This window comes from Polypterus senegalus, chromosome 1 (assembly GCF_016835505.1).
Source record: "Polypterus senegalus isolate Bchr_013 chromosome 1, ASM1683550v1, whole genome shotgun sequence".
Lineage (NCBI taxonomy): Eukaryota > Metazoa > Chordata > Cladistia > Polypteriformes > Polypteridae > Polypterus > Polypterus senegalus.
Genome location: NC_053154.1, coordinates 35875590 through 35903114, shown reverse-complemented (window position 1 = coordinate 35903114; position 27525 = coordinate 35875590). Strand labels below are relative to the sequence as shown.

The 27525-nt window shown below is 36.1% G+C and overlaps 1 protein-coding gene across 1 annotated transcript in view; it reads right to left on the bottom strand.

Annotated features, from left to right (window-relative positions):
* Window positions 1-27525, bottom strand: part of LOC120524399 (E3 ubiquitin-protein ligase CCNB1IP1) — a 76237-nt gene that overhangs the window by 12510 nt on the left and 36202 nt on the right. Inside the window, exon 4 of the mRNA XM_039746256.1 lies at window positions 26062-26383. Within this exon, the coding sequence (XP_039602190.1) occupies window positions 26062-26383 (322 nt within the window). The remainder of the gene's footprint in view (window positions 1-26061; window positions 26384-27525) is intronic.

Below are 27525 nucleotides of genomic sequence, written 5' to 3'. Positions count from 1 at the left end.
AATACTCATTGTATATTTAATTTTTAAATTGTATAAGTTATATTTTATGTACCTATTTATTAACTGCACATGAGACACGTATCAGATGAAATCTTATGCCTTACTCCTAAAAAATCAAATCTTAATAAAAAAAATAAACAAATATAAATAATGTAAAAGCCAAATGTTTAGGTTCAAAAAACCTCAGAGGTACAAATCTAAACCATGGTATCTCTGCATTTCATTTCCCTGATGTTACAGAAAGATGCTGCAACTTTTTAAAGATTTTTCTGTTATCAAGTTAATGAGACTAGCACAAATGTAGATTTGAAAAGTACAGATGTCGATAATACAATTTTGCTGCAAGAAATGTTAGGATTAATTAAAATTTGATTTATTGGCAGTTAGTTTTGTGTCTGCATTATGTACAATATATGCTAAACCTGATGCACTGTTTCATTTTAATCCTCCCATATGTAAAAGCACCTCGTATCCATCCTTCTAGATCATAATAACTTCAAAGTCTGAGATAAGCTGGATTTTCTGGCTGCTTTGACACTGTGTATCTAGCTCTTTAATATTTAAAGCTGATATAGGGTGGTGCTTCTGGTTCATAGCCTCATCTTTGTTTTGTAATAGCTGTTGCGTGTTCATGCACACTCTCTCTTTTAATCAATCTCCTACCCCATGCGGTGCCTGAAGTGGCAGCAGTTTAATGGCAGGGGCTTGTGGAATAGCCTGCACCAAGCTGCTGATTTTGTACATTTCTTATACAATCAATTAAACTCATTGAAAAAACACTTTATTCTCACCAGTTTTCCAAAGAGGCTTTCTATTATTTTATATAAGGGAATTTTCTAACAAAAAGTAGTTAAATGTTTCTTACTTCACATTAAGCAGTGCACCATGATGCACAGTATTTTGTATATTTTGATTTGCTTTCAGGTCTTCTGAACTGCAGTTCACAAATGAGAAATAATGCAAACAAAATTACACTGGTGGTCTAAGTGTAGTAGTATAGTATGTGTATAATAAAATTGAACTTAAATGAAGAGAATAATGTGGCCTGACTAAACTTCACATTTTGTAAATTTGCCCTTGTGTTGTACTCGATGCTGCCAGAATTGTTTCCAGTGCTGTGTGACCATGAATTAGATTAAGCAGGCACGAAAATGGATGGATTTATGAAAAAATGCCATTAACAGTTTGCTGCTTTAGGCCTGAACATACTGTAGCTTTCAATGTTTAAATCACTGTGTAATAGGCTGAGTCATAGCTTTACGGCTCATCAGTTCTTGGATGACTGTTCTTTGAATAATATCTAATAGTCTGAAGCTTTACTTTGTGCTCTATTTTATGTGTTAAGCTACTCCCCATACTTTTGCTTCTCCTTTCTCTTTTTTAACTTTACACATACATCTAATCGTAAAGTTAATATTTCTTTTTATAAACCACTGACACTTATTTTCAGATTAAAAGTTCAGAGGGAACACTGTACCAAAATATAAAGAGGAGATATTAATGACACTGGGAAATACAGATCAATGAGCTTGACTTGTATTGCATGCAAATTAATAGATTATAATACACAAATCAGAAAAGCATTCAGGTATATTAAAGGTTAGTCCGCATTGGTTTACATGTTAGTAATATCCATTCATTATCAAAATCCACTTAATTGATGTTGGGGATGAAGGAACTATAGCCTATCCTGGCAGAACAGCATACAAGGCAAGAGCCATTTCTAGACAGGGCATCAGTCCTATTGTAAGGCACACTTAACTCAAACAGGTCCAGTTTTACATAATGTTACATGCAAGTGGGAAAACAGGGGAAAACATAACAAGAAATACCCCACACAAAATGTGCAGACTTTCCACGGGTAATGTCTAGTCTAGGATATAAATTCATGAATGTGAAAATATGAGGCTGCATCACTAACTTCTGTAGCACTGTGCTACTTACTGTTTCAGTAATACTGTAACAGTTTTATGATGACGCTACAAAGGTATTCATTAAAGGTGTAGCCTATTATCTATATTTGCTTTAAAAACCTTTTGGAAAGATTTACTATGGTAGTCTTATCACAAAACTACAAGTAACAGGAATTCCTGGGATGGTGTGCATAATTAAAGACAAGCACTCCAGTTTGCTTAAATGATTTCAATAATTTATTTCTGCAGTATACCGTAAAAGGATAAGGATTTTTGATGAACTTACTGTTTTCTTACTGTATAAAATGTAAGTAATTCTGTACAATACTATACTTAGTTCACACATATTCCTAACACACTACTGCCATTACTTTCATTTTTTGAAAGCAAAAGTTGATTTAAACACTCTTTTATAATCAAGCAATTTAAGCTAAATACATACAAAAAGATGATCTGCTGTCGCAACCCCTAATGAAAGTAGCCAAAAGAAGAAGACAACATTAAACAAAGCATAATGTAGCATATTTTCATTTTACTATTAGCAACATAAGTAACACTTCAATTTACCTGTACAGTTATTGGTTTGTTCAGTTTCAAATTCAGTGTGACAAATCACTAGGTCTACATTAAGGATCAGTTCACTTCCTATTTCACTTATTATTTCAGTTCACCAAATTTCTTATTGATTTGTTTGGCATTATAATCTACTTATCATTTGATGTAATATTCTATTTTACTAATTTAGTATAACACCTACTAATTTATATTAGTATAATTTAAAAATAACAACAACATAACCAACAACCAATTCCTGTCCTATCTTCTGACATCTCATCATTCAGAAAAAAGGTCTTCACACAACAATCAATTTTGTTCTGTGTTAAAACCAATTTTGTTCTAATCTGAACAATTGACGTACACTTCCTGGATGAACAAATCTTTTTGAATGAATTATTTCAGTGGACTTAATGTATCTAATACAAAAATAAATGGCATGAAACTGTCAGAAAAGTAAATTGAATCCTGAAACATTACAAAAAATATACTATTGGCTTTATGTATTTCCTAAAAGAATTTAATTTACACCACTGAATGTAAACTGAATTGAAATACCAGCATTATGAACGGAAATTTGTAGGCAATGCTAAATTACATGTTTCAGCATATACCCTAGAGCAAGATTAATTCTTACCAGTTTTCTGTTTGCAGTACATTGCTAATAGCTTTACTACTGAAAACCAGTGCATAACTTTTAATCAGACACAAAAAATTAATATATGTATTAATATTATAGATTAGAAAATCCACAACTTAAATAAGAGGAATATTGGTTAAAATATCAACTTTGACTATTATCATTGATTTCACTATGGTTATCTTTCATCACTTGTTTAGAATAGTAGTAAAATAGTAGTAGTAATTGTGGTGGTGTCTAAAGTGTAGATTTCTCATAGCTTGCTATACTGAGTAAAATTCAAACTTAAATGTTTTTTTAATCCGGGATGGTTGCTGCAGATTGAGAGAATTCCCTGTCTTTTAAATGTATTTTCTAAAGTGTGCTTGTGTTGTAACTTTAAAAGAGTTGTCTTTAAAGTACACTTATTCTTGTAGTTGTAAGAACAAACCTTGTTAATCTGTCAGTAACAAGTACAAGGAAAAGAAAAATCAGACAAACTAGAACTTGGCTTGGTTTCAGTTTTCCTGAAATTAATAAAATTCCAAAGTGTCTTCCCCAGTGCTCTTCTGGAGAAGGGCAGGACCACTAGCTTCGACACACACTGTATAAAAGACAGGCACCCCTAGCAGGAGAAAGTCTACTTTCATTAGCAAGACAGAAAATATTAAAGAATGTTATTACTATGAGATACAATGAGATATGAAAGCTGCACATTAAGTTAGTCAGGCTGCAGTTGATCCTGCATGTCTCTGACTATTGTTTGCAGTAAAGTGTGTTTTCTTTGAAACTAAAGCTTGTCTTGAAAGTGAAGTGTTTTCCACCCCATACATCACATAGTTTTAAATGTATCCGTTACACTTTGAAAATATAGCACGTGTCCTTTAGTTATTATTCTTTCTAAAGGTGTTTTGTCCTTTTTCATGTACATGGTATAAGTTACTTGAGGTGCATAAGCTTGTGGCTTTTGGTACTTAGTAGAGTGTGGATTAGTGTATGAACCCTCCACACTTATAGCAGGCCATGGAGCATACAAGTACAATGGCATTTTGTGCTTTATGGAGAGCTGGCTTAAACCTAATATAACTGACACTTTTTTTAATGCTGGACAGATTTAACCTTGTTCAAGCAGACAGATACCCATTGAGGTGTAGAAAAAAGATAGGATGGGGAATGGTCATCTTTGGGAATGAAGAATGGTGTAAAAGGGAGAATATTACAGTTAAAACTACAGTTTGTAATGCAGACATTGAAAACCTGGTTGTCAGAAATTTGTTTACATTATTTGTCCAGGGAGGTAAACTGCATCATCCTTATTAATGTTTATATTCCTCCCTCCGCAAATGGGGGCCTAGCAATGGAATTAGTACATTCTGTCATCAACACTTTAATGATGACTCACTCCAACCCTGTTGTTATAATAAGTGGTGACTTCAACCATGTTACTTTGGAAAAAACAATGGCAAATTTCTATTAGTTTATGACCGGTTCCACTCGAGAAAATAGCAAGTTGGACCTGCTGTATTCAAATGTTAAATATGCCTTTAAGTGTAATCTACTTGCACTTTTAGGCAAAACTGACCACAACTTTATTCCCAGCTACAAGCCTCTTATTAGACGGCAACCTGTTACCACTAGAATAGTGAGGCTGAAAAGGCTCTAAATGACTACTTTCAAAAGACAGAATGGAAAATGATGTGCAAGTCAAATCGGGACAATATCGAGGGACTCAGTCATTGCATAGACTATATTAACTTCTTCACAAAGACAGTGTGTTGATTTCCAAATAACAAACCCTGGATTACTAAGGAGCTAAAATGTCTCCTGAATGCGAAAAAGGGAGATTCAAATCCAGTGTGCTAAAGAAAAAAGCTAAGTGAAGGAAAGGAAGCTTACAAAGCTAAAACAGAAAGTAAACTCATTTAGTATAACTAGGGGTTTTTTCCCCCTGCTCTCTTCGCTTGCCAACATCTGGGCCTGTGCTGCGCACTAGCCTCTTTACAGTTCTGCTGCGTGTATATGGGGAAGTGGATATACAATTTAAACAGATTGTCATTTTCATTGGAATTGTTGCATATGCATAATAGAACTAACTATTTTACATTACAGCGAGTAATTAACCATATTAAAAAATAGTAAAAAATAATAATTTGAAAGTAAATTTTGTTTAATGTTGCGTTAGAGTTATTCATTGTGTAATATGATTTTGTTCTGTTTGGCTTGTTATCTGTTTGATATTAACACACAAATACTTTTTAAGCTTACACTTTTACTGTAAAACTTCAGTAAAAACAATTTTTTTAATTAAATTTATGTCAATATCACACTGAATTTGGATTTTTTCATCGTGACAACGCAACGTATAACTGCTTGTGACAGAATTTTGTTTCTTTCTCTCTGATAAATAAAATGACTTTTTCGAATGTTTGCTTCTCATATTTGTTAATTTTCTTTGCCAAAGCTATTCTAATGGGAAACTGTTAAAGTTTTAATACGAATGGCTTATCAAGATCTCCTTTGTTGTCTAATGTTACCCATGGAAGATGTACTAAATTCTTGGATACATCCTTCTTTCTACATTAATTCATGCGTTGGAAGACCGGACAGTGTTAATGGTTGTAGATAGTCTTCGTGATATTGTAAGTTGATGTTTTCATCTTCCGCACAATCACCACCAACTGTTTCAGCATATTCTATTGACACGCATTTAACCAATTTGCCGTGTAACCAATCAACAATTTTGGCATAAATTCGCTTGACTTCATTGTTTCTCAGTGCTAGTATTGCCTGTGTACTCATTTCTTTTGTTGATAACCCTTTGTGATGAAATTTGGACAAAATACATCTTTAATTGGGAACTTAAAGTGAGGAAAACAAAATTTATAAGATCTGAGGCAGCGGGAACTATGAGGAAAACGTTAAAATATGTAAGAGCTGAGAGAGCAGAAATAGTGTCTGACAAAAGCATTCACACAAATGAGAGGACCGTGGGCATGGCTGAATATGGTTGAGAGGAGGGCATGACTTGAAAAAAATCTCATGGCCAAAGTCTTGTCGCGTAGGACTTCAAAAAATCTCTTGAAAAAAGTCTTGTTTCAGGGATTTTTTAATCTAATAGAGAGACACGAAGGATGTTCAAGTAAGGGGACATGTGAGGAAGCTACACACAGGAAAAGTTGTGGGACCAGATGGAGTCAGTCCTCAAGTTCTTAAGGCCTGTGCTGACCAACTCTGTGGTGTCCTCAGTCACCTGTTCAGTCTGTCCATAATGTTTCAGAACATGCCACTGCTGTGGAAAACATCCTGCATTTTTCCGTTTCCAAAGAAGGCAGGAGCCTCTTCATCTAATGACTACAGACCATTGCTACTTATGTCTGATATCATGAAGACCTTTGATAGACTGGTCCTGGACTAGTCTCTCAAAGAGTCCTCTTGTGGTAGACCACCTGGACCCACTGCTGTTTGCCTATCAGACAAAGATGGAGTGGAGGATGAAATTTTCTATCTGCTCCACAAGACTCGTTCTCACCTGGACAAAGCTGGCAGCATTGTGAGAATTATGTTTTTTGATTTCTCCAGCTCCTTCAATACCATCCAGCCATCCTTGTTAACAGGTAGACTGAAAGAGATATGCAGGTGGATGAGCCTATGGTGTCATAGATAATGGACTATCTGTTGGGCAGACCGCAGTTTGTGCGACTCAAGGGCTGTGTTTATGATACTGATGTGGCCAACACTGGAGCACCACAAGGAACAGTCCTGTCTCTTTTTCTATTTAATATTTACACGCTGAACAATAATTATAACACTAGTTTATGTAACTTACAGAAATTCTCAGAATATTCTGCACGTATGGGGTATATTAATAGAAGGGATGAGTACAGTTGGATTGAGTCAGGTGGAAAAGTTTGTTTCTTGGAGGAAAGAGGATTGGCTGCATCTTAACATTAGCAAATCCAAGGAACTAGTTATTGACTTTCATTACACCAAAGAGCCTCTATGTCTCTGGTCTCAGAACACAGAGGAACTATACAGTATAAGAAAGGGCAGCACAAGCTCTTCTTCCTTAGGAGATAGCACTCCTTTAATGTGGGATGTGACATCCTTCGCATCTTCTATAACTCTGTGATGGCCAGTGCAATTTTCTGTGATATGGTGTGTTGGGCTAGTAACATCACTGCAAGACAGGCACACTGAATCAACAAGCTAATTCAAAGGGCAACCTCAGTTAAAGGACATACTCTGGAGGTAGTATCGAAGGAGAGAATTAAAAAAAACCTGAGTGCTATTATGAACAATGCTGCACATCCTCTCTCTGACACACTAACAATGAGGACTTCCAGCCAATTAATTACTCAGCAGAAATGTGTTCAACACTAAGTGGGCTCCTTTATATCAGCAGCAATATGCCTGAATAATGCTTCACAGGGACCATGATACCTAAACCAGAACCTTTCTTTCTTTTGAATTTTCTTGCTTTACAGTCATCCCAATCCAAAGTGTGTGTGCATTATTTATTTATTTACCTGTCCATTTATGTATTAAAAAGAGACAGAGGAAGAAATGGTGGCAATGAGTGACACTGATTTAATTACTTCATTTACTTTCACATTAGTAGGAGCACTAAAAGGCTGAGGCACAATGCAATATTAATGGCAAAATATAACAAAAAATGAGCTAAGAGTGTTTAGAAAGTAGTTGTGGAACCTGTGTACTTGAAAATAATTAACATAAAAGATTGAAAGTTATCTAGATTTCAATGTGATGTTTTCTAATTACTAATTTAGCATAGTATCTTATTTTTTATTAGTGCAGTGCTTTTACAATGTGTAGTTTGCTTATAGCTGTCGCTTGGACAATTGTGTTTATCTTATGTTAGTTTTCACCTTGCAACTGTTTTAAAGCACAGTCAGGCTTTTAAAAAGGAGTAATTAGTTGCAATAGTTTAAAAAATAATAAGGTGGTACGATGAAACATTTATAGTATTCAGAGACTTCCATGAAATCAGCAGAAAAGAATACAAAATAACATATGCCTACAAATTGAAGGGGAGTGGTGCCACTGCTGAGTGAAATAAAATAAGGAATTGTGCCAATAATTAGACTTGCCTCACATATGGCACTATGGATTTCCCAGCATATGTACCTACAGCTGCAGTTGTTCAGTAATGGAATATCTTTGGGCAACCATAATGTAATTATAACAGTTGAAATACCACACTGACCTTAAAAACAAGCAAAAGCTATATTAAAAGGTTCTGTTGAGTAACACTGAAAAAAACAGCCTGCTTTCAGTTAAAAAGGAAAACAAAAACAAATAAAGCATGCACTGCTACCACGCACTTGGGAATCTCTCTCTTTCCAAACTGTTTTCAGTGATCAATTTATTAATGCCAGAAAAACATGCATTTAATATGCAGCAAACATTATTTTTAAAGTGTAAAGAATTATAAAAACTAAGATAACCCTTACTAAACCCTCTACTACTAAAAAAGTGAATAAAAATAATCTCCTAACAACCTCTCTAATCCTTATAATCACAAAGTGAAAATAAAAAACTAAATCTTAAAAAGGACACCCACCTTATGATGGTGATAAGGATGAGGCAAAGTAGCACAGAACCAAGAAAAACTTGAAAAGAGAAATTAAGTATAAAAAATCCCCTTAATTTCAAAAGCAGCTTTCCCACACATGTTTATAGTGTTCTCTCTTGTGTGAAGTTGACTGCTGCAGGTCAATTAAGTTGTATTATTAGCATTTTAATACAGTATATTTGACTGATACCTTTACCAAAAGGTGACTTACAAGACAACAATAGGTTAGTTAGAATTGCTTATAAATGGTTTTAACAGCAGGAGCACAGGGAGGGTATTGGTTTGTGCCACAGTGCATTAGAGGCTGGGACTGAACTGGCAAAAAGGCACACTTCCAGTGCCCTAACCACTATAGCACATGCTTGCCTTACAGAAAGGTATAAGCCAATTATGAAGTTTAACCAGATCTGTTGTGTTCCACCTGGAAGACAGTACAAGTTTTAGTTAGCCCCATAGCAAGGAAAAAAACAGATGACAAAAAGTAAAAGAGAGAATGGAAATATCCAGTAAAAATAAGATCATGTGATTCTTGGTGGTGGACAGATACAAGTTATAGTAGCTCTCTGGCATGCTACAGTAGCTCTGTTTTTCCCATTTTCCTAATATATTTTCTCTCAAATCCCAACACAAAGTGTGCATTTTACTAACCTTTCATCAGATGTTCTAATAATGGCTGCCAGAATATCTAACTCTCTGAGGTTTACAGCCTGGTGAAGACAGCTCACTGTACCAGGGCCTCCGTGGATAAAGATGTCAGCGAGAATAATATAGCTGTCTTTTGTAAGGTCACATAGAAGTTTATACTAAATTCCTTCTGGCTCCTGTCTAAGTAACAACTTGAAGCTCTTCACCGCAATACAAATGAGTTCATCATGAAAATCATAAAACAGTTTAGTTCTAAAGACCCAAACAGTTTTATGGTCATGGCTGTAAGATCCAGACACATGAATGTCAAGTTGCTGCTCGACCTTACAAACTAATGGATTTAGAAAACATAGGCGAAAGAAATATTTGTATGACAGGCATCAAAGTAGATGCAAAGAACTGCAATCCAATACATTTCTTGAAAATATCAGCGCCAGGTATCTATTGAAACATGCATGATTTCGCCAAGCTGATTGAAAGATGTCACAGGATATATACAGTGTACTCCCTAAAGGAAATTCTTGTCCAAGGTTTTTAATGATTAAGTTTCTTAATTATGCTGACAGACAGATAGTATTTTAGGAGGCCAATAACAATCTCCAAACTAACTTTTGAGTTCCCTGAGTTCATTCCAACAACTGATTAAAATAAAATGGCAATGTCCCTAGTGATGGAAAGGGCTTGTGAAGTGGGATTTTTTTCATTTATTCCTGGCTCACCTCACTCTTTATATATTTTATATCTCAATCTTTATCTCAATATTTTCTCAATAACGGCCTCTTCCATAATTTCTTTCCCATTGTCCATCTTAACTTGTTTACCTCTTCTGGTGCATATTTGAGCCCAACTGATTAATCGTGTGGCAGATCTGACTGGCCGATAATGGAGCTCAATGACTTATTGGCAGAAGTGATACTAGTCAGGGGCCAGCATTTCAGTGATTAAGTTCATCAAATGCACTGGATGTGGTGCACACTCACATGGTGCGATTACCCAAAGTGGATATTAAGTGCAGTTGAGAAAACTCCTGATTTCATGTATTGGGTAAGCCTTATTTGTTTTTAGGGAATAAATATATGTACAGTATTGTGTACATACTGCACACAATGCCTGTGTCTAAAGATTATTTTCTAAGCTTAACTATAATTCACTGTAGCCAGAAAACGTTCAGTACTTTGTCTTTTCTTTACACAACAGTAAACCTACTCTTTCATTTGAAAAGCAGTTACACCACAGATAATGAAAATAAATGCTTAGATAATATTTGACTTTACCTTTGCATGTATTTCTTTGCATTAAAAAAACATTTCCTCTGAACATAGTTCAAATGGCTGCAGTGTATGGTGGCACATTCCAAACAGGTTTTGTAAAAGAACTGATTGGGCTGCATAAATATGTGCATCTGTCCTTGTTGTTTTTGTTAAAATTGAAAAAATGTTACATGATGAGTAAAGTATATCTAGCATGATAAAGCAGATCCAGCAACATTCTTTCAGCGTAAGGATGAATCACATACTCTATGGCACCAGTGGAAATTATGGGGAAGTGCATTTAAAACTGAAGCCAGGAAGCACTTCTTATGCAGAGTTGTGGGACTCAGGAACAAATTACTGAGACATGTAATTGAAACAGAAACCTTGATGACCTTTAAGAAAAACCTGGATGAGAGATTGAGACAACATAGCAATTAGGTAAACAAGCAGGCTTGATGGTCTGAATGGTCTCCTCTCATTTGTCAAATTTCTTATATTCTTATAAAATGTTGGGGTAGATGTGTGTTATCATTAACATTTTCTGAGAGGAAGTGGTTCAAAGTATAAACCACTGTGCAGAATAAACTACAGTAATCCCTCGCTATATCACGCTTCGACTTTCGTGGATTTTATATGTAAGCATAACTAAATATATAACGCGGATTTTCCGCTGCTTCGCGTGCTCTGCGGACAATGTGTCTTTTTACTTCCTGTACATGCTTCCTCAGTTGGTTTGCCCAGTTGATTTCATACAAGGGACGCTATTGGTGGATGGCTGAGAAGCTAACCAATCAGAGCACGCAGTTAAGTTCCTGTGTGCTAAATGCTGTGTTAACCAGGAAGTCTCGTCTTGCTCATTCAGCATCGTGTTTCGCTGTGTAGAGAGTTAACTTTTGTGCTCTTTTGTGTTTATCTTTGTGCATAGTCAAGCCCTTCATTAAGGCTCCAAAACGATCTGCTCCTGCTACTGCTTCAGGGTCTGTGCCCAAGCGCCAACGGAAGATGTTAACGATTGCCGAAAAGGTAAACGTTTTGGATTTGTTGAAGGAAGGGAAAAGCTGCACCGCTGTAGGACGCCATTACAGCATCAATGAGGCTACGATTCTTTTTATTTAAAAAATAGGAAAGGAATATAAGATCTACGGCCGCAGTCTCCTTTTAACCAGGGTGCAAAATGAGTTTTAAGTGGATGTAATAAGGCAGTAGTCTGGATGGAATCTGCTTTAGGGATTTGGATTGAAGAAGAATAACGGCGGTGCTACACAGCTGCCTGAAGTGGCTCCTTTAGAAGGGCTGTAACGCTCTCCATTGTTGTGCAGTAAAATTAAACTTATCAGACAAGTCATCGTGTCATTGTTGGTGAGTAACCATAATTAATTTTCTACTTACAGTACTTAGTACATGTACATACGTTTAGTGTCACTGTACACACATTTACTTTATACAATTCTCCTTGCATTGTACGTATTTATTGCTGGTGGCCTGTCTATCGTAATTGGTGTAACATATGTGATATCGGAGACACTCGATATCTTTAAAATAATATTTAGGTTTTACTGTATATAAACAGTGTGTTTACATACATAATTTCAATTAATCTTACCTAATATCTAAGAGAGTACAAAGGGATTATGCTGTATAACTGTGCAGGGAATATTTATAAACAGTGTGGGAGAGTTTATAAGGGCTTAAAATATATAAAAATAACCATACAAACATATGGTTTCTACTTCGCGGATTTTCACCTATCGCGGGGGGTCTGGAACACAACCCCCACGATCGAGGAGGGATTACTGTATTCTGAACATGTACGGTACACTGCTTCAGTCTGCAAAGCATGTGACAGCATTTCTCTACCAATAAACAAATACTGTATTAACAGTAATATTGCCTAGGGATGTAAAACTATACAAAAATATGGTCTGAATACTTGTATTAAAATATGTAAATACTTAAATGTACTGGAATGTAGCTTAAAGGTTCTAGGTGCTAATACATGCACATTTGTACTTAACATGCCTTTGAAGGCTTCGTTTTTAACTAATTATTTTGCTTTTTTAACTTGTGCATTGCACAGGCTTCACTTAAAAATCACCACCCATCACAAAAACATGATTCTCTGTGCATATAAAGGGACATGATCAAAGTGAAAAGTGGAACCAGGACACTTCACATGCCTGTACGCATATTAAAAACTCATGCAAAATTTCTCCCGATTACTTAAACATGTTCAAAGCTCTCATTACTTTAGTTCTGTCGCACCCTGAATCACATCCAGCCCTCCATTCAACTATTTGCCTTTCTGATCCTATCTGTTCAAGCAAAGTAATAGTTGGTTCGACTACCATCATCAGTGCCCAGTCAGCAGGTGCCACTTGTTATGGACAACATTTAAGGGAACAAGATGAGCTTTCTCCATGGCATAAATAGAGAAAAGCTGTGCTTCCTGCATTATTACCTCCCTTTACTGATATGGGATTATTAGTTTGACCATGTTACATATATTACCTGCTCTTTACAATAATTGAGTTTATTGTTTTATTTGTTTTGTAAACAGCTCAGAATTTAATATTGTTTCACAATTTTCTGTATTATCTTATTTAATTACACTGACACATTTTAATTCAGTTATACTGTTATTGTTAAATATGCTGTTGTTGTTATTCATTTCTATGATTATTTTTCTGAAAAACTCTTAATTGATAATTTGTACACAATTAATATAATCTAACTTGTATGCATGTTTTGTTAAAAAATAATTCAGGATGGTGTTACTAAAAAATAATAAATCTCTCTATTATAAAAAGAAATCCTAGAAAGCAAAAGCAAGACGACGATACGTGATCTTCTCAGAAGTTCTCGGAAGACATTTAAAAGACACGCGAAGAGACAAAAGAAACTTGCCACGGATCGTCTCGTGGGGACAGTAAACATGAGACTTGATGCCAAGATATTGTCCCAGGGCCGTCTTGCGGGGATGTGGAACATGAGATTCTTGAAACTGTCAAGGATGCCAGGGGCCATGACCCGGCCGGGACGTCATGAGGGACCGGATGTGGGTCTGTGCCCACCCTGGATCACGTGTGGGTCGCCTTCCTGTTTGTTTTGGGGGCCACGGGTGCAGGGCATGGAAGCTCCACCCTGTAGGGGCCCGTGGTCACCGCCAAGAGGCGCCCTAATGCCTTGGGGACCTGTTACCCCAGCACTTCCGCCACACCAGGAAGTGCTGGGGGGAAGAATTAGGACGGCGCTCGGAGAGCTGACGGGAGGACAGCCGGCACTTCCGCCATGCTGGGGCGTGGCCAGAAGAGGAATGCCGGGAACACCTGGGGCTCATCCGGGGACTCTATAAAAGGGGCCGACTCCCATCATTATAGGCTAGAGTCGGGTGGAAGAAGGACAAGGCAGAGAGGAGTGTGGAGGCGGCCCGAAGAAAGGCATTGTGGCCAGGGCTGTGACTTTGGGGTTTGTTTTGTGCACTAATTTGGGTCTTAGTGACCATTATTTGGGTCTGTGTGACCGTAGCAATTACTTGTAAATATTGTAAATAAACGTGTTTGTGGGTGACATGAATGTGTCTGCCTGTCTGTGTCCAGGCCAACTTCCACAAAACATACACCCTACTTACAAAAGATATCATATAAGAGCACACCCATCAAAAAACAGTCAGTCGCAGTAAAAGCACATAGGGCACACAGATCCTGTGCTCTCAACACATACTGTATAAAGCGTATAAGGACAATACGGAGAATAGAGACCCAAAGGCATTGGAGAGAAAAAAAGGCAGATAAAAGATTATGAAAGCAGTGGAATTCGAAAGGCTCAAACAAACGATAGCGCGATACACATGCAGAGAAAGGTACAGAATATGAAAGCAGTAAAATTGGAAAGTATTGTAGCGTCCCAGCCAGGTTGAGGGCCTTTTGGTTTTAAGTGACTGTTCGGTCCAATTGAGGGAGGGTGGAGTACAACACAGAAGACTGATAGTGGGGTATTGATTGATGTGGTATAGGGGGGCGAGATGCGGGGGATGAGAGATTGGAGAGGGTGCTAGAAAGTTGTGTTTGGGGTTACAAAGTCAGCGATTGTTCAAATAAAACTTTTGTGACACTTTATCATGTCAGTCGCTACATTATCAAAGAAAAGATAGAAAAGATCACATTACCGCAAAACAAAAGGTGATTAACCATGAGAACCAGGTGTAATTGAAAAAAGAGCAGGACAAATCGAGGTCAGAAATAAAAGGCAAAGAGTAGACAACAAAGTCTTTTCGCATTCGCATCATTCAAGGCACAAAACGTGGATTTACACAATAATAGACCATATGCTATGAGAATCTGTGGTCCCGGAACAGTTAAAGCAACGACAAGTTGAATTTCAAAGAATACACAATTCGGTCAAGTGTACAGTAAATTTATGATCACAGAGAAGCAATGCAAATTTTAACAGGCAAAAAGAAAGGTAATGTATATATTCCGCAAATAACATTACACACCAAAGGAGATTGTGATATCCCATTCGTATTAAAGTGTTTACAGTTTATCATGAAAATAGCTTTTGCTATCACAATCAATAAATCACAGGGTCAAACATTAGAAAAAGTCGGATTATTTATTAGAGAAACAGAAACAATATTCACTCACGGGCAGTTATACGTTGCGTTGTCACAATGTGTCTCCAAAAAATATTGTTTTTAATGAAGCTTTTAAGTAAAAGTGCAAATAATGAAATTAAAACAATTCCAAAGAAAAAAAAAATTAAAACTGTATATCCGATTAACCAAACACAGGGGTTGGCGAGTGAAGCGAGCAAGGGGCAAAGCCCCCTAGTACTATAAAATAAAAATTGTTTTGTTTTTTTTTGATTGGGAGCTAGCTATTTATTAGTCACTAATATCAGTTATCAGAAATCACTGTCTCTTTTTATTAGAATCTGCAAAAATCTCTAATCAGTCAGGCTGTAATGCATATGAGTCTTCTGTGAACTTTGCAGCCTCTTTTTCAAGACTGACTTTAAAAAAAGTTCTTAGCTCCACAAGCAAGTCCAGCTATTTTCTTTTCAAAGATCTTTTCTGCTTTAGTTCCATGCTGTTGTTTCAAAACCATTGTTAAGCTCTTTGTTGGTGTGGTCTAAGAACTTGAAGCCAGTGTGGCTCGGGACTTTGCACCTTGCCTGCACAAGGGTTTAGCATGTTTGTCTGTTCGGGCTGTCCTCTTTGGATTTGCACAGCGCTTACAATCTTACATGTATCTGAGAAGTTGCTGAATGGAAAATTGCCTTAAACAATTCTCCAGGACATTATCAATACAGTTTCAGGCCTTATGGATTGATTAGCCAATGCTGCAGCTTTTTGCCCCCTAAAACTATATCTTCAGGATTCTCTTAGATATTCATGTATTAGCTTATATAAACAACATTCTGATATATTCCAACAGTTATAAATACATGCTTGCTAAATATGAGAAGTTCTTGAGAGGTTATGTGCTAGTATGTTACATGCAAAGTTAGGGAAATATGAATTCCACAAGGATTCGATACTATTTTTGGGATATGAAATTTCAAGGCTTTGTTTAGAAATATCTAGTATTACTGCTGGTGCAATGCTGTTGCAGAATTTTAGTGATACAGGAAAGACAGAAGCTTGTGAATCCTATTTCGAGAAACCATCTTTGCTGTAGCAAATTGATTACATTGGCAAAGGGGAATTATTGGCTGTTCGAGAGTGGCTCATTGATTACAGAGTGCTCATTTTCCCTTTGTTATTTACACTGATCGCAAGAATCTTAATGTATATAAAGTTAGTAAATTATCTCGAGGCACAAAAGACTAGACAGGCCTTGATTTAATTTCATATTGTCCTGGTACAGAACTTTTCTTCACCTTTCAAAGCAACTCCACTAACGATACGTAAATTTACACTTACTACAGTATTTTACATACCTTCTATAAAAAAAGGGTTGCACATGAAACCTGCAGACTACCTTTCAAACCACAACATTTTACTTGCAATCCCTTTCAAAAACATGTGCGCTGGACTGAGTTTCTCCCAGCATCTCTTCTGAACATGCTACATACTCATGCACACTTTCACACCTTCTACAACTTCCCCATCAACCTTTGCTTTGGTCTTTCCCACACTTACCTTGAAGCATTTGACTTTCAAACTAGCTTTTCATTTTAGCATTCCATCTTCTCCATCAATTCTGTTTTTCTTTTCAAAATATGTGGTCACTGGCAATCCTCTGTGCACTTGTCTTGTCACAGAAATGAACAGGTTCTGTATGGATTTCTTGTATAGCCCCATCTTCCTCTCAGAATGTTCACTCTCCCCATCTTTAGCCCTGACCACCATTTTTACTTCCTCTTACATTAACATCACGGTTGACACTACATATTTGACAATACTTCAATTTCTTAATGCCCCTCCTCACCGCCTCTTGCAATACATTGTCAAATGTCATCACCATACCTACAAATACATAATGCAGCTTCTTCTGAACCACCTTTATTATCTACTCTAAAATCCTGACCACTTCATACAACTCACACTTAAATGGATCACTAACAAACGACTACACTTTTTTTTTTACAATCTGCAGGGATATTATTCCTTCAGAAATAATTGTTTTACTCAGGGCTGTCAGTGATTTGGCTACATGAGCTTCTACTGCCAATATCCTCAACACCATTGCTGTTGTGCTATATACTTTACCTATGTTCATCTTTGTCAGTGCCTTATAGACTTTGTGTTGTGAAAGCTGTCAGCTAGGCCCTCCAGTTTTCTCACAAAGAGCATCATTATCCTATTTGTTCTATTCATTCAACATTGTCTCCAAGTATTTCTCTCTATTATAAAAAAAAATCTTGGAAGAAGACGGTACATGATCTTCTCAGAGAGACACTTTCACGTCTTGTGAGATGAGTCTTTGTGCCAAGAGATTTAACCATGACTGGGGCCGGAAATAAAAGACAAAGAGTAGATGACAGTAGATAACAAAGTAGAATGTCGTAAAGAATTTAAAAACACTGGTGTGGTACACATGCAGAGCAGGTTAAGAGTTAATAGAAGTATGAAAATTCGAAAGTCTCAAAAAAAGGATAGTAAAGATCGCATTGGTGCAAACAAAAGGAAATTATTACTCGGTGAAATAACAGAACAGCGAAAAGAGTTTGAATATATTGTTTGGATTTAAACTTTAAGTCGATGACTTGTAGATCATCTAATTCGTTTTGCCAGCAGGGAAAAAAAAGTAGTGTTTCTTCCCAATGAAGTGGCGTATGCGCGAGAATTAAAAGAATTGTTGTTTGGTGAAAGTGAAATCCTGCGAGAGAAAGTTTCAAGCCCCGCAAGACAAGAGCTTATGCAAAGAGATTTGGAAAAGTCCTGCCCACACAACCACGCACACGGTTCAATTATTTCTCATTTGTGTGAATGCTATTGTCAGACACATTTCTTACAGAGAGAAAGAAACAATATTCACTCACGGCAGTTATACGTTGCGTTGTCACGATGTAATTCCAAACATTCAATGTGATATTGATGAAAAGGTAAAAGCAAAAAGAGATTGACTATATGGACATAGGTGATATGACAGAAGTGTGCCACGCGAGATTCAGATCACACAGCACGGCAGCAGCAGCAGCAGCAGCAGCAGCAATCCAGCAGCTGATCGAGCAAAGAGGAGGTAAAAAAACTGTATTTGTTTCCCATTGTATCACCGTTTAAGAGGAGGGGTTTTGGAGGAGCGACCGCGTCTCCTTAGAATTTGTTCAGCCCCTCTCTTCACAATATGAGTGGCAGAGACCCGAAGTGGCTGGTGTGTACCACAGGTGTGGGGTTTGGGGCAGTGGGGGTTGGTGAGCAAAGAGAGAAGGGGGCGAAGTTGTAGTACTTAAATATGATACTGCAATATTAACAGAAATCTTGCTGAATCTTGGAAGATGGGGTAAAGAACAGAAAAAAAAGGCATGGAAAGATTGACGAATGCATATGTATTTAAAGCAGACGATTATATGGGATGGAAACCACAAGTTAATGATAATATATCGGACTGAGAAAAGGGTACAAAGGAAAAGCCTTGATAATATGTTTTACAGACCCCTCCCCAAAACTGTGTCAATAAATGATTTCAAATTATATCAAAAAAGCAAGCTTAGGTAGAAATGAGTGACTCATAAAATTATAAAAATTATCAAAATTTGTAACTATCAAGACAGAATTCAGAACATAAAAATTATTGATCTGTTATGATTCAGTGTTCGTAACACAATAATTTCACTTTGTTTTAAAAAACCTGAGTCACTGATGGACCAGAAACTATGGAAGGCAAGAATCAGTCCCAGACAGGGTACACATATTTATACAGCCACAATCACTCATACATGGCTAATTTATTTTTCTCCAGCATTCTAAATGTCATGTGTTTGGGATTATTAACAACAAGAGGGTAGACTGGACAAAGCCTAAAAACACAGAAAGAACATGCTAACTTCAAGCAGAATTTTACACAAGAATCTTCAGCTGTAAGGCAACACTCTGCCAACCAAAGTACATCAGTAAAAGCAAAAACTACTAAATTTAGATTCAGAAATGCAACTTATGAACATAAACCCTGCTTTGGACTGACTCCACTTTCATGAGTGGTTCTTACCTTGGGCATAGTGCAAGTACTGTCACTGGCACCCTGCAACCCTGAAGAAGTGGGTTAAAAAATGGAGGGACTGAACAAATTTCTAAATGTGGAGATATCTGGTAAACAATGACATAAATGTCAACATTATAACTGAAACTTGATCAGTTACATTAAATCAATAGTGATTTTTATCAATACTTTCATGTAAATTCAATTTTTTAATTGAAAAGCAATTGTTAGGAACCTAAAGTAGTTGGCGAATCTCCTAGTTTATTAAATATGTTGAATGATTTTCTCACCAAAAGTAAAAGAAAGTGTTAAAGACTAACAGTTTATTTAGACACCCTTTCGGCAAGCAGCCTAAAGGCGCAGTTTGTTTCATTATCATTTTTAATCAGAGAGAAGACACACAATTCCTTACAGGAAAGCAAAATCGTATTTACCATAGGCTACCATCTTGTGGGGAGCACAATGAACCAAAAGGTGACAAGCAGTTCTGTTCTGTTGGGTGGAGTACTCCTTTAAAATATTGTATGTTGATTTACATTTGTGATACTTTGAAGTACTGTAGTTATAAGCTGTGTGATAGCAAGCATCTCTTAGGTGATAAGTGTGGGAAAAACATTCACAAACAACCACGAAAAAGTGACCCTTGAAAAACATAGTAGCTGATCCCATTTCTAAATGTTCAGCTTTGCTTCACTTCCACCGCATCTCACAGTGCTCCTGCTGTGAAACTTTTCTCCTATCTCGCCCACCCTAACTTGTTCTCCTCTTCACTGTCCAGCACCCACATCACTTTGAAGTATCAAAGAAACAATCAAAACTTTTGCAGAAAAGAGCATTTTGGAAGGTAAGTGTTGTTTTTCTCACTCACTCCATTCTCCAGTGAGAAGGGTACACAGTGTGCATCTCTCTTCCTTTCTCTCTCAGATCCAATTTGCTACTTTTAGTATTGATACACATTTTTGGTGTACCATCATTTTTATAACACTTGTAGAAATTGTCAGATTAATGTAGAAGAATATATAATGAGCAACAAAGACAAAATTACTATTAATAAAGTAAATGTATCTAACATTACAGTTTAGTGTTTACTAGTATTAATGAACAATGGAAAGCTTTTGTTTCAGGCAGAATTGTCAGCATTCAGAAGCCTTTGTACCTCCTTAAAAAATAAATACAGGAACAGCAATCAATCAATCAATCAACATTTATTTATATAGCACATATTCATACAAAAAAAATGTAGCTCAAAGTGCTTTACAAAATGAATAGAAAAATAGAAGACACAATAAAAAATAAACATAAGTCAACATTAATTAACATAAAATAAGAGTAAGGTCCGATGGCCAGGGTGGACAGAAAAACAAAAAAAACTCCAAAGGCTGGAGAAAAAAATAAAATCTGTAGGGGTTCCAGACCAAGAGACTGCCCAGTCCCCTCTGGGCAATCTACCTAACATTAGTCAAACAGTACTCTTTGTATTTAAGCAAGAACATTAAGGGTATAGCCAAGAAGCATAGTCAGCCTGTACACTGACTTTGAGTTACTGTATTTTGCTCTTTTTTTGACCTGAAATAATATGTGAATTTTGAATACTTTTGATATGAGTTCATATGTAAGTGTATAATTTTTGTATATTGAAAATATACAAAATATTGTATATGTATATAAAAATTATTTTCTTAAAAAGGTATTTGTTTTATATAAAAAATATACATCCACACCTAAGCAAAAAATACCAATAATTACTTGTTAAAAACTCAAAACACAATATTAGAGATGGGTAATTTAGAAAGCATCACCTTTAGTTGTTTGTGCCTAATCAGGGTTCAATACTTAACAATTTAAGACCAAACAAACTGTGGTATTATGAAACATTCAATTCCTGTAAGGGGTATGACAAGAAAAAAAGTTGAGAACCCGTGCTCCAGAGTTATCAAGCACCATTTCATCACATATGCATCAGTAGTCTACTGTAATTAAGCATTTACTTTGCTTTTGATAGGTCTACTGTTATCCCAAGTCATGCTGTGTTAATACTGTTAGCAGTAACCAAAGTCCAAGATAATGCTCTACTTCACAGAATATTATAATGGAGCATACTTTATTTTTTTTTTTAAATAAAACTCAGCTGGGTAGTAGGGATATGCACAGTTGGGTAGTCAAATAAATGGTCAACATTTGGGGGCTCTATTATTCGAATGCTGAAATTACCATCTGGGTATTCTATTCATGTTGTACAGCGGGATGTCAGACATTTCCAAAGTCTACGAAAAAGAAAGGTTAGGTTTGGGTTTAGGGAAACAGAAAGTAACAGCATTGTTATGTGCAAGATCTGTAATGCTAAACTCTTCTTTCACAATACTCAATCATATGAGACTAAAGCATCCTGCAAGAACAAGCGACTGGCTATAACCGAGTTCACTAGCATACCTTGAAAATGTGATTCAATCCAGGCGGAAAAAAAACATCAGAACTGATCACAAACTAACAGGGAAGAATATGCTGCCCATCAGCTATGTTGAAGGGAACAGCTTAAAAGAACTACTAAATAATGTTAAGCTAGAGCATAATGTACCCTCCAAAAAGCCACAATTAAGGGGGTAGAATGGAAGATTGAAAAGCCAGAAAAAATAAGCTCTAAACAACAAAGCATGCAGCAAGTACAACAGACCTTTGGACTGCATTAACAACTGGGTCCTTTCATGACAATCACCTGTTTTTACATAGAAAATGACAGGTAAGGATACTCCAATCAGGTTTTTTAAGGCTGATGCCGATCACAGATATAATGTTACTGGATCATTCAATTTCTATTTTTTTTCCTTTATCCCTTTAAAAAAACTTTTTACACTAAGTTCCTACATAACCAGATGCTTAGAAGCCTTATGTCATATTAAAATGTATTTTTATAATTAAACTGTAGACCACAGGTGATATCTGTCATTTTTTACTAACAAAATTAAATTCTGTAGGCTTATTGTTCAGTGACCACAAAAATACTAAAATAAATAAAATTTCCTTACAATATATACTTTAATAAAATATGTACAAAAATATGTATATAACACTTATGGCATAAAAGAAAAAAAATGCTTCTCATACTTACAAATTCCTTTTAAGTTGTGCAACTTAACTTTCAGAATCACAAGTTTCAACCTAACTACAGCTTAGGCATAACATAAGCCTTTACTGTCTTCTTAGAAGGCTTTCTGGCACTTGTAGGAGGGGAAAAAAAAGGTTCTGGTAGGATCGTATACCCTGGATGAGATAGATATGGTGTATGTTTTTGTGCGTAAGCCTTTTAAGGAGCATGTACTGGTTGTTGCAATGAAGAAACGTGAGCATATTAACATGTTCAGAACTGAAGCTTGCTCTGCACTTTGATACAATCTTTCCTGCTGCAGAAAAGAGACTCTCTAATGCCTTGAATGTTGCTGGAATACACAAAAGCAGCACTATCTCAGTGTTCTTAAATAAAAAAATATGTGATCTGATACATTATTGCTGGGCTAACAATGCAACCAGGAAAACTACTCAACGTGTTACTGACAGATGTAAAGAAGTTTACTTTTTGTAAAGTAAAACTGAATTGTATTCATGTTTTTTATCTATTTGTACAACCAGGAGAAAACATAATTTACACATTTTCTTCATTTGATAAACTTGCTCCACAATTCATTGAAGAACAAAGTGTTTATTTAGCCTGAATGATACAATAGTCTATGATGACATTAAGTACATTTATTAAAGTATTTTGCTTAAGTACATATTTAAGTTCCGATGTATCTGTTTAATTTCTCAAATAACAATTACCTAAGTTTACTCAAAGACGTAACTGATTCTACATGCAAACCTTGAATGTGTATTCTTCAAAAAACATGCCACATACCCAAGGTAGTCATAAGCACTGGAAGCTGGCAATTGTCTGATTACACAAAAAAGAAGTGATATGGCTAACCCTGCTAACTATAAACCAATTCTTAGCTTGTATCACAGAGGAATTAATGGAAGTTATTACAAAAGCCATAACAGATAACCAGATATTTCAGCACAGGTGTGCTGGTGGACAATCGAAATGTGTTTAGAAAGGGGGATCATGTTTCACTAAAATACTTGCATTTTAAGAAGCTACAAAAGCCTTTGATTGCAGTGAAGCATGTGGTATTTATTTACATTGACTTTTAAAATGACCTTTAAAATGTGTTTTATAAATTACACAATAACAGGTAGTCACCACATATTGTAGGAATACAAGGTGCAGTATGAAATTGAGAATTCACAGATGTTTTAAGCCCAGACAATGGGAAACAGTGTGGCTAAACTGAGTCTTAAACTGCATAAAACTGCTTAAAAGGGAGTTGATTCCAAAAGAGCTTATGACAGTGGACTTTAAAATACAAGGCTGCCTACTCACTTTGTAACACAGTACAGTCTCTTAACTTGCCTCCGTCCAGTTACTAAATATATATGTACATAACTGTAATGAATATCGACCTTGTAAGCCACCTTGGATAACAATGTACAGTAAGTCAAATATGCAATAATAAAAATGACTGTGCCCACTGCTCGTCTTCTCAACTAGAATAATTGTTAAATAGCAAATAAAGTTAAATATCCAAATCTACTCTAGTATTAAAAATACATATCTCATCTTAGACAGGACAGAAGTACATCTGAAAATAAACCAGTCTAATTTTCTGTACATTAAACTGGACTGTCCTCTGGTGCTTGAAAAAATGTACTATCAGAAGCTAAACTGCTAGGGTCCAACAACAAGATGCCCTGTAGCAGGGCTGTGGAGTCAGTACAAAAAACCTTCAACTCCAACTTCTCTATTTGTAATTAGACTAATATATTTATTATGTTGATTGAAAGCAGACAACACACAAGACAGAAGGCAATTCATCACTTCCATTTAGCACTCTAATCTGTTCCAGTTTAAAGGCTACAGCAATGTTGTTGTTCCTTACAAACACTGAGTTAACATTAAACATAAGGCTAAACTTTACATATTTAAGAAGCAACATAACTTTACATATAAATGTATATTTATTACATATATCTAGATTTTTTTAATCAAAAATCAAAATTATTTTTAATTGAATCAGTATATGTGAAATTAAAATATTTTACACATTATGCTACAATTTACATTTAGTTAAAGTCGGAATCTGAACATTTTTACTAACGTTGACTCCTGTAACCCAATAATTGCTTCAGACTAAATAATTGATACAGCCCTGCTCTGTAATATCAAGGTAACCCAGGAAAATCTGTGTCTGTCTGGAGTGTTGCTATTAAAAGTTTGATATATGGAATTACGCTTAACTTTCACAAATCTACGCAAAATCATTTTGTTAGCTTTCTTTTCAGCTTTCACAAATCTGTCACCGAGGCTTTTCCATTTTTCTTCAGAACGCTTTGTCTTTTCCTAAATCGTACTCTATTTAATCATCTTTTAGTTGTCTTAGTGACCATTCATAGGTGAATCACATACTGTACAGTGTATTCAGAAAATATTCAGAACCCTTCACTTTTTCACATTTAGCTATGTATCACCCAATAACCCAGAATGGCAAATTGAAAACAGAGTATTAGAAGCTTTTGCAAATGTATTCAAAATAAAAAAGCTAATATATACTAATAGTACAGTATTTTCAGACTCTTTGCTATGACACTTGAAGTTTGTCTCAGATGTATCCCATTTTATTGATCACCTTGTCTAGAATGCACCTGTGGTAAATTGATTGGAAATGATTAGGAAAGGCACACACCTGCCTATATGGTCTCATAGTTGACAATATGTATCAAAGCAAAAAGCAAGACACAAAGTCAAAGGAATTGCCTGTAGAGCTTAGAGACAAGACTGTGTCAAGCCATAAGTCTGGGAAAGGATACAAAACAATTCAGCAGCACTGAAGGTTTCCAAGGGTACAGTGGCCTCCATAATTCCTAAATGGAAGAAAGTTGGAACAATCATGACTTGAGTTGAGTGCCCGCTCAAACTGAGCAATTTCCTAATTCTAATTGACTTTAGTATTAGGGTGCAATTTAAAAAATATGAAAAGGGTAGGGTTCTGAATACTTTCTGAATGCACTCTAGATATCAAGGTAACAGTGGAATCAAATTTTTTTCTTTAATTTACTATTTTGAACCGAACATCACCTATATCTGCAATACCACAGTCAGAAAATGTGGTCTTGCATGACATAGTAACAGACTGGCAAGTGCAGTGCTACATTGTCTCATTAATATTGTGCAACCACTTGCACCACTGCAGATGCTTTGTGCACAAATCAGTTTTTACTATGGCCAGGTTAATCTTTTAGTGAACAATGAGATAATCAGTAATGCAATGGCATTCAAGAGTAGCAGTGCCATTTTTGGAATACACAGTTAACTCTTGAATTGGCATATAAACTCCAGTTTGTCAATATAAGGCTTTATTTATTACAGTTCCAATTGAATATTATGTCTTGTTTGTGTGTTGCTTACAAGAGAGGTCAACAATTACACATAAAACAACTACAGTACATTTGTTAACTGCAGGTGGTTTTCATTTAGTGTGATTCACAAAACTGATTTCATCTTGTCTCAATCTCAGAAACTAACCTGTGGTTCTAAAAAGAAACTGTAAAATGGTCACATCTTAAGTTTCCATTCATTGACAGGTCAAAGTGGCACTTCTCTTCCAACATACTAATCCTTATCAACAGCCATTTATATCTTGTCTAATTTTTCTGCTACCACTATTTAATTTAAGAACACTTTTTAGCTGAAAAATGACTTGTAATTTGAAAAAGACATTGTCATAAAAAGTAACAGTAAATTAATACTTACCAGGATTAAATGTGAACAAGTGGCTGGAAAGGCAGTTCTCTGCCTCCTGATTATTCACTACCATGTTTCGAAGCCGCATATTATCATAAAGACCTTGTAGTTTTTGATACTGACGGTTGCGTTCCATCAGTTTTTCAGAAACCTCACTGTACTTGCGTTTGTACTCCTCAAGGACCTTCTTTATTGAGGATAGTTCTCCTTTCACTGATGCCAGCTCTGCATCTTTACTTTGCATGTGTTGGGTGTAAAATTTTTCCATTTGCTTAAGCTTTCCTTCTGCCTTGCTTTGCACATATTCTTGATATAAGCGCTCCTGATGAATCTAAAAGGAACAAATTAAAAAGAATTCAATATAGAACATTAAATCTATAATTTTAATTATATATTTTACTAGCAAAATAACCGTGCTTCGCAGCGGAGAAGTAGTGTGTTAAAGAAGTAATGAAAAAGAAAATGAAACATTTTGAAAATAACGTAACATGTCAATGTAATTGTTTTGTCACTGTTGTGAGTGACGAGTGTTGCTGTCATATATATATAGATATAGATATATACACATATATAGATATACATATAAATATATATAGATATACACACATACAGATATCCATACATATATACGTATAGACATATACACATATACTCAGCAAAAAAAGAAACGTCCTCTGACTTTCAACTGTTTTTACTTTCAGTAAACTTAATGTGTAAATATTTGTATGAACAGTAAAAGAGTCAACACCATAAGACATAAACTAAAAATGTTTCACAATGTGTCCCTGAATGAAGGGAGGCTCAAAATTAAAAGTACCAGTCAGTATCTGGTGTGGCCACCAGCTGCTTGAAGTACTGCAGTGCATCTCCTCCTCATGGACTGGACCAGATTTGTCAGTTCTTGCTGTGAGATGTTACCCCACTCTTCCACCAAGGCACCTGCAAGTTCCTGGACATTTCTGGGGGGAATGGCCCTAGCCCTCACCCTGCGATCCAACAGGTCCCAGACGTGCTCAATGGGATTGAGATTCGGGCTCTGCCACTGCGAGGATGATCAGCTGTCCTTCCTGTCTCCCTGTAGCACTGTCTTAGGTGTCTCACAGTGCGGACATGGCAATGTATTGCCCTAGCCACATCAGCAGTCCAGTCCTCATGCCTCCCTGCAGCATGCCTAATGCACGTTCACGCAGATGAGCAGGGACCCTGGGCATCTTTCTTTGGGTGTTTTTCCACAGTCGCTAGATAAGTCTCTTTATTGTCCTGCGTTTTTAGAACTGTAACCTTAAATGCCTACTTTCTGTAAGCTGTTATGGTCTTAACGACCATTCCACAGGTGCATGTTAATTAATTGATTCTGGTTAATTGAACATGCATGGAAAACATTGTTTAAACCCTTTACAATGAAGATCTGTAAAGGTTTTTGGATTTTCAAAACATTATTGTTGAAATACACAGTCCTGAAAAAGAGACGTT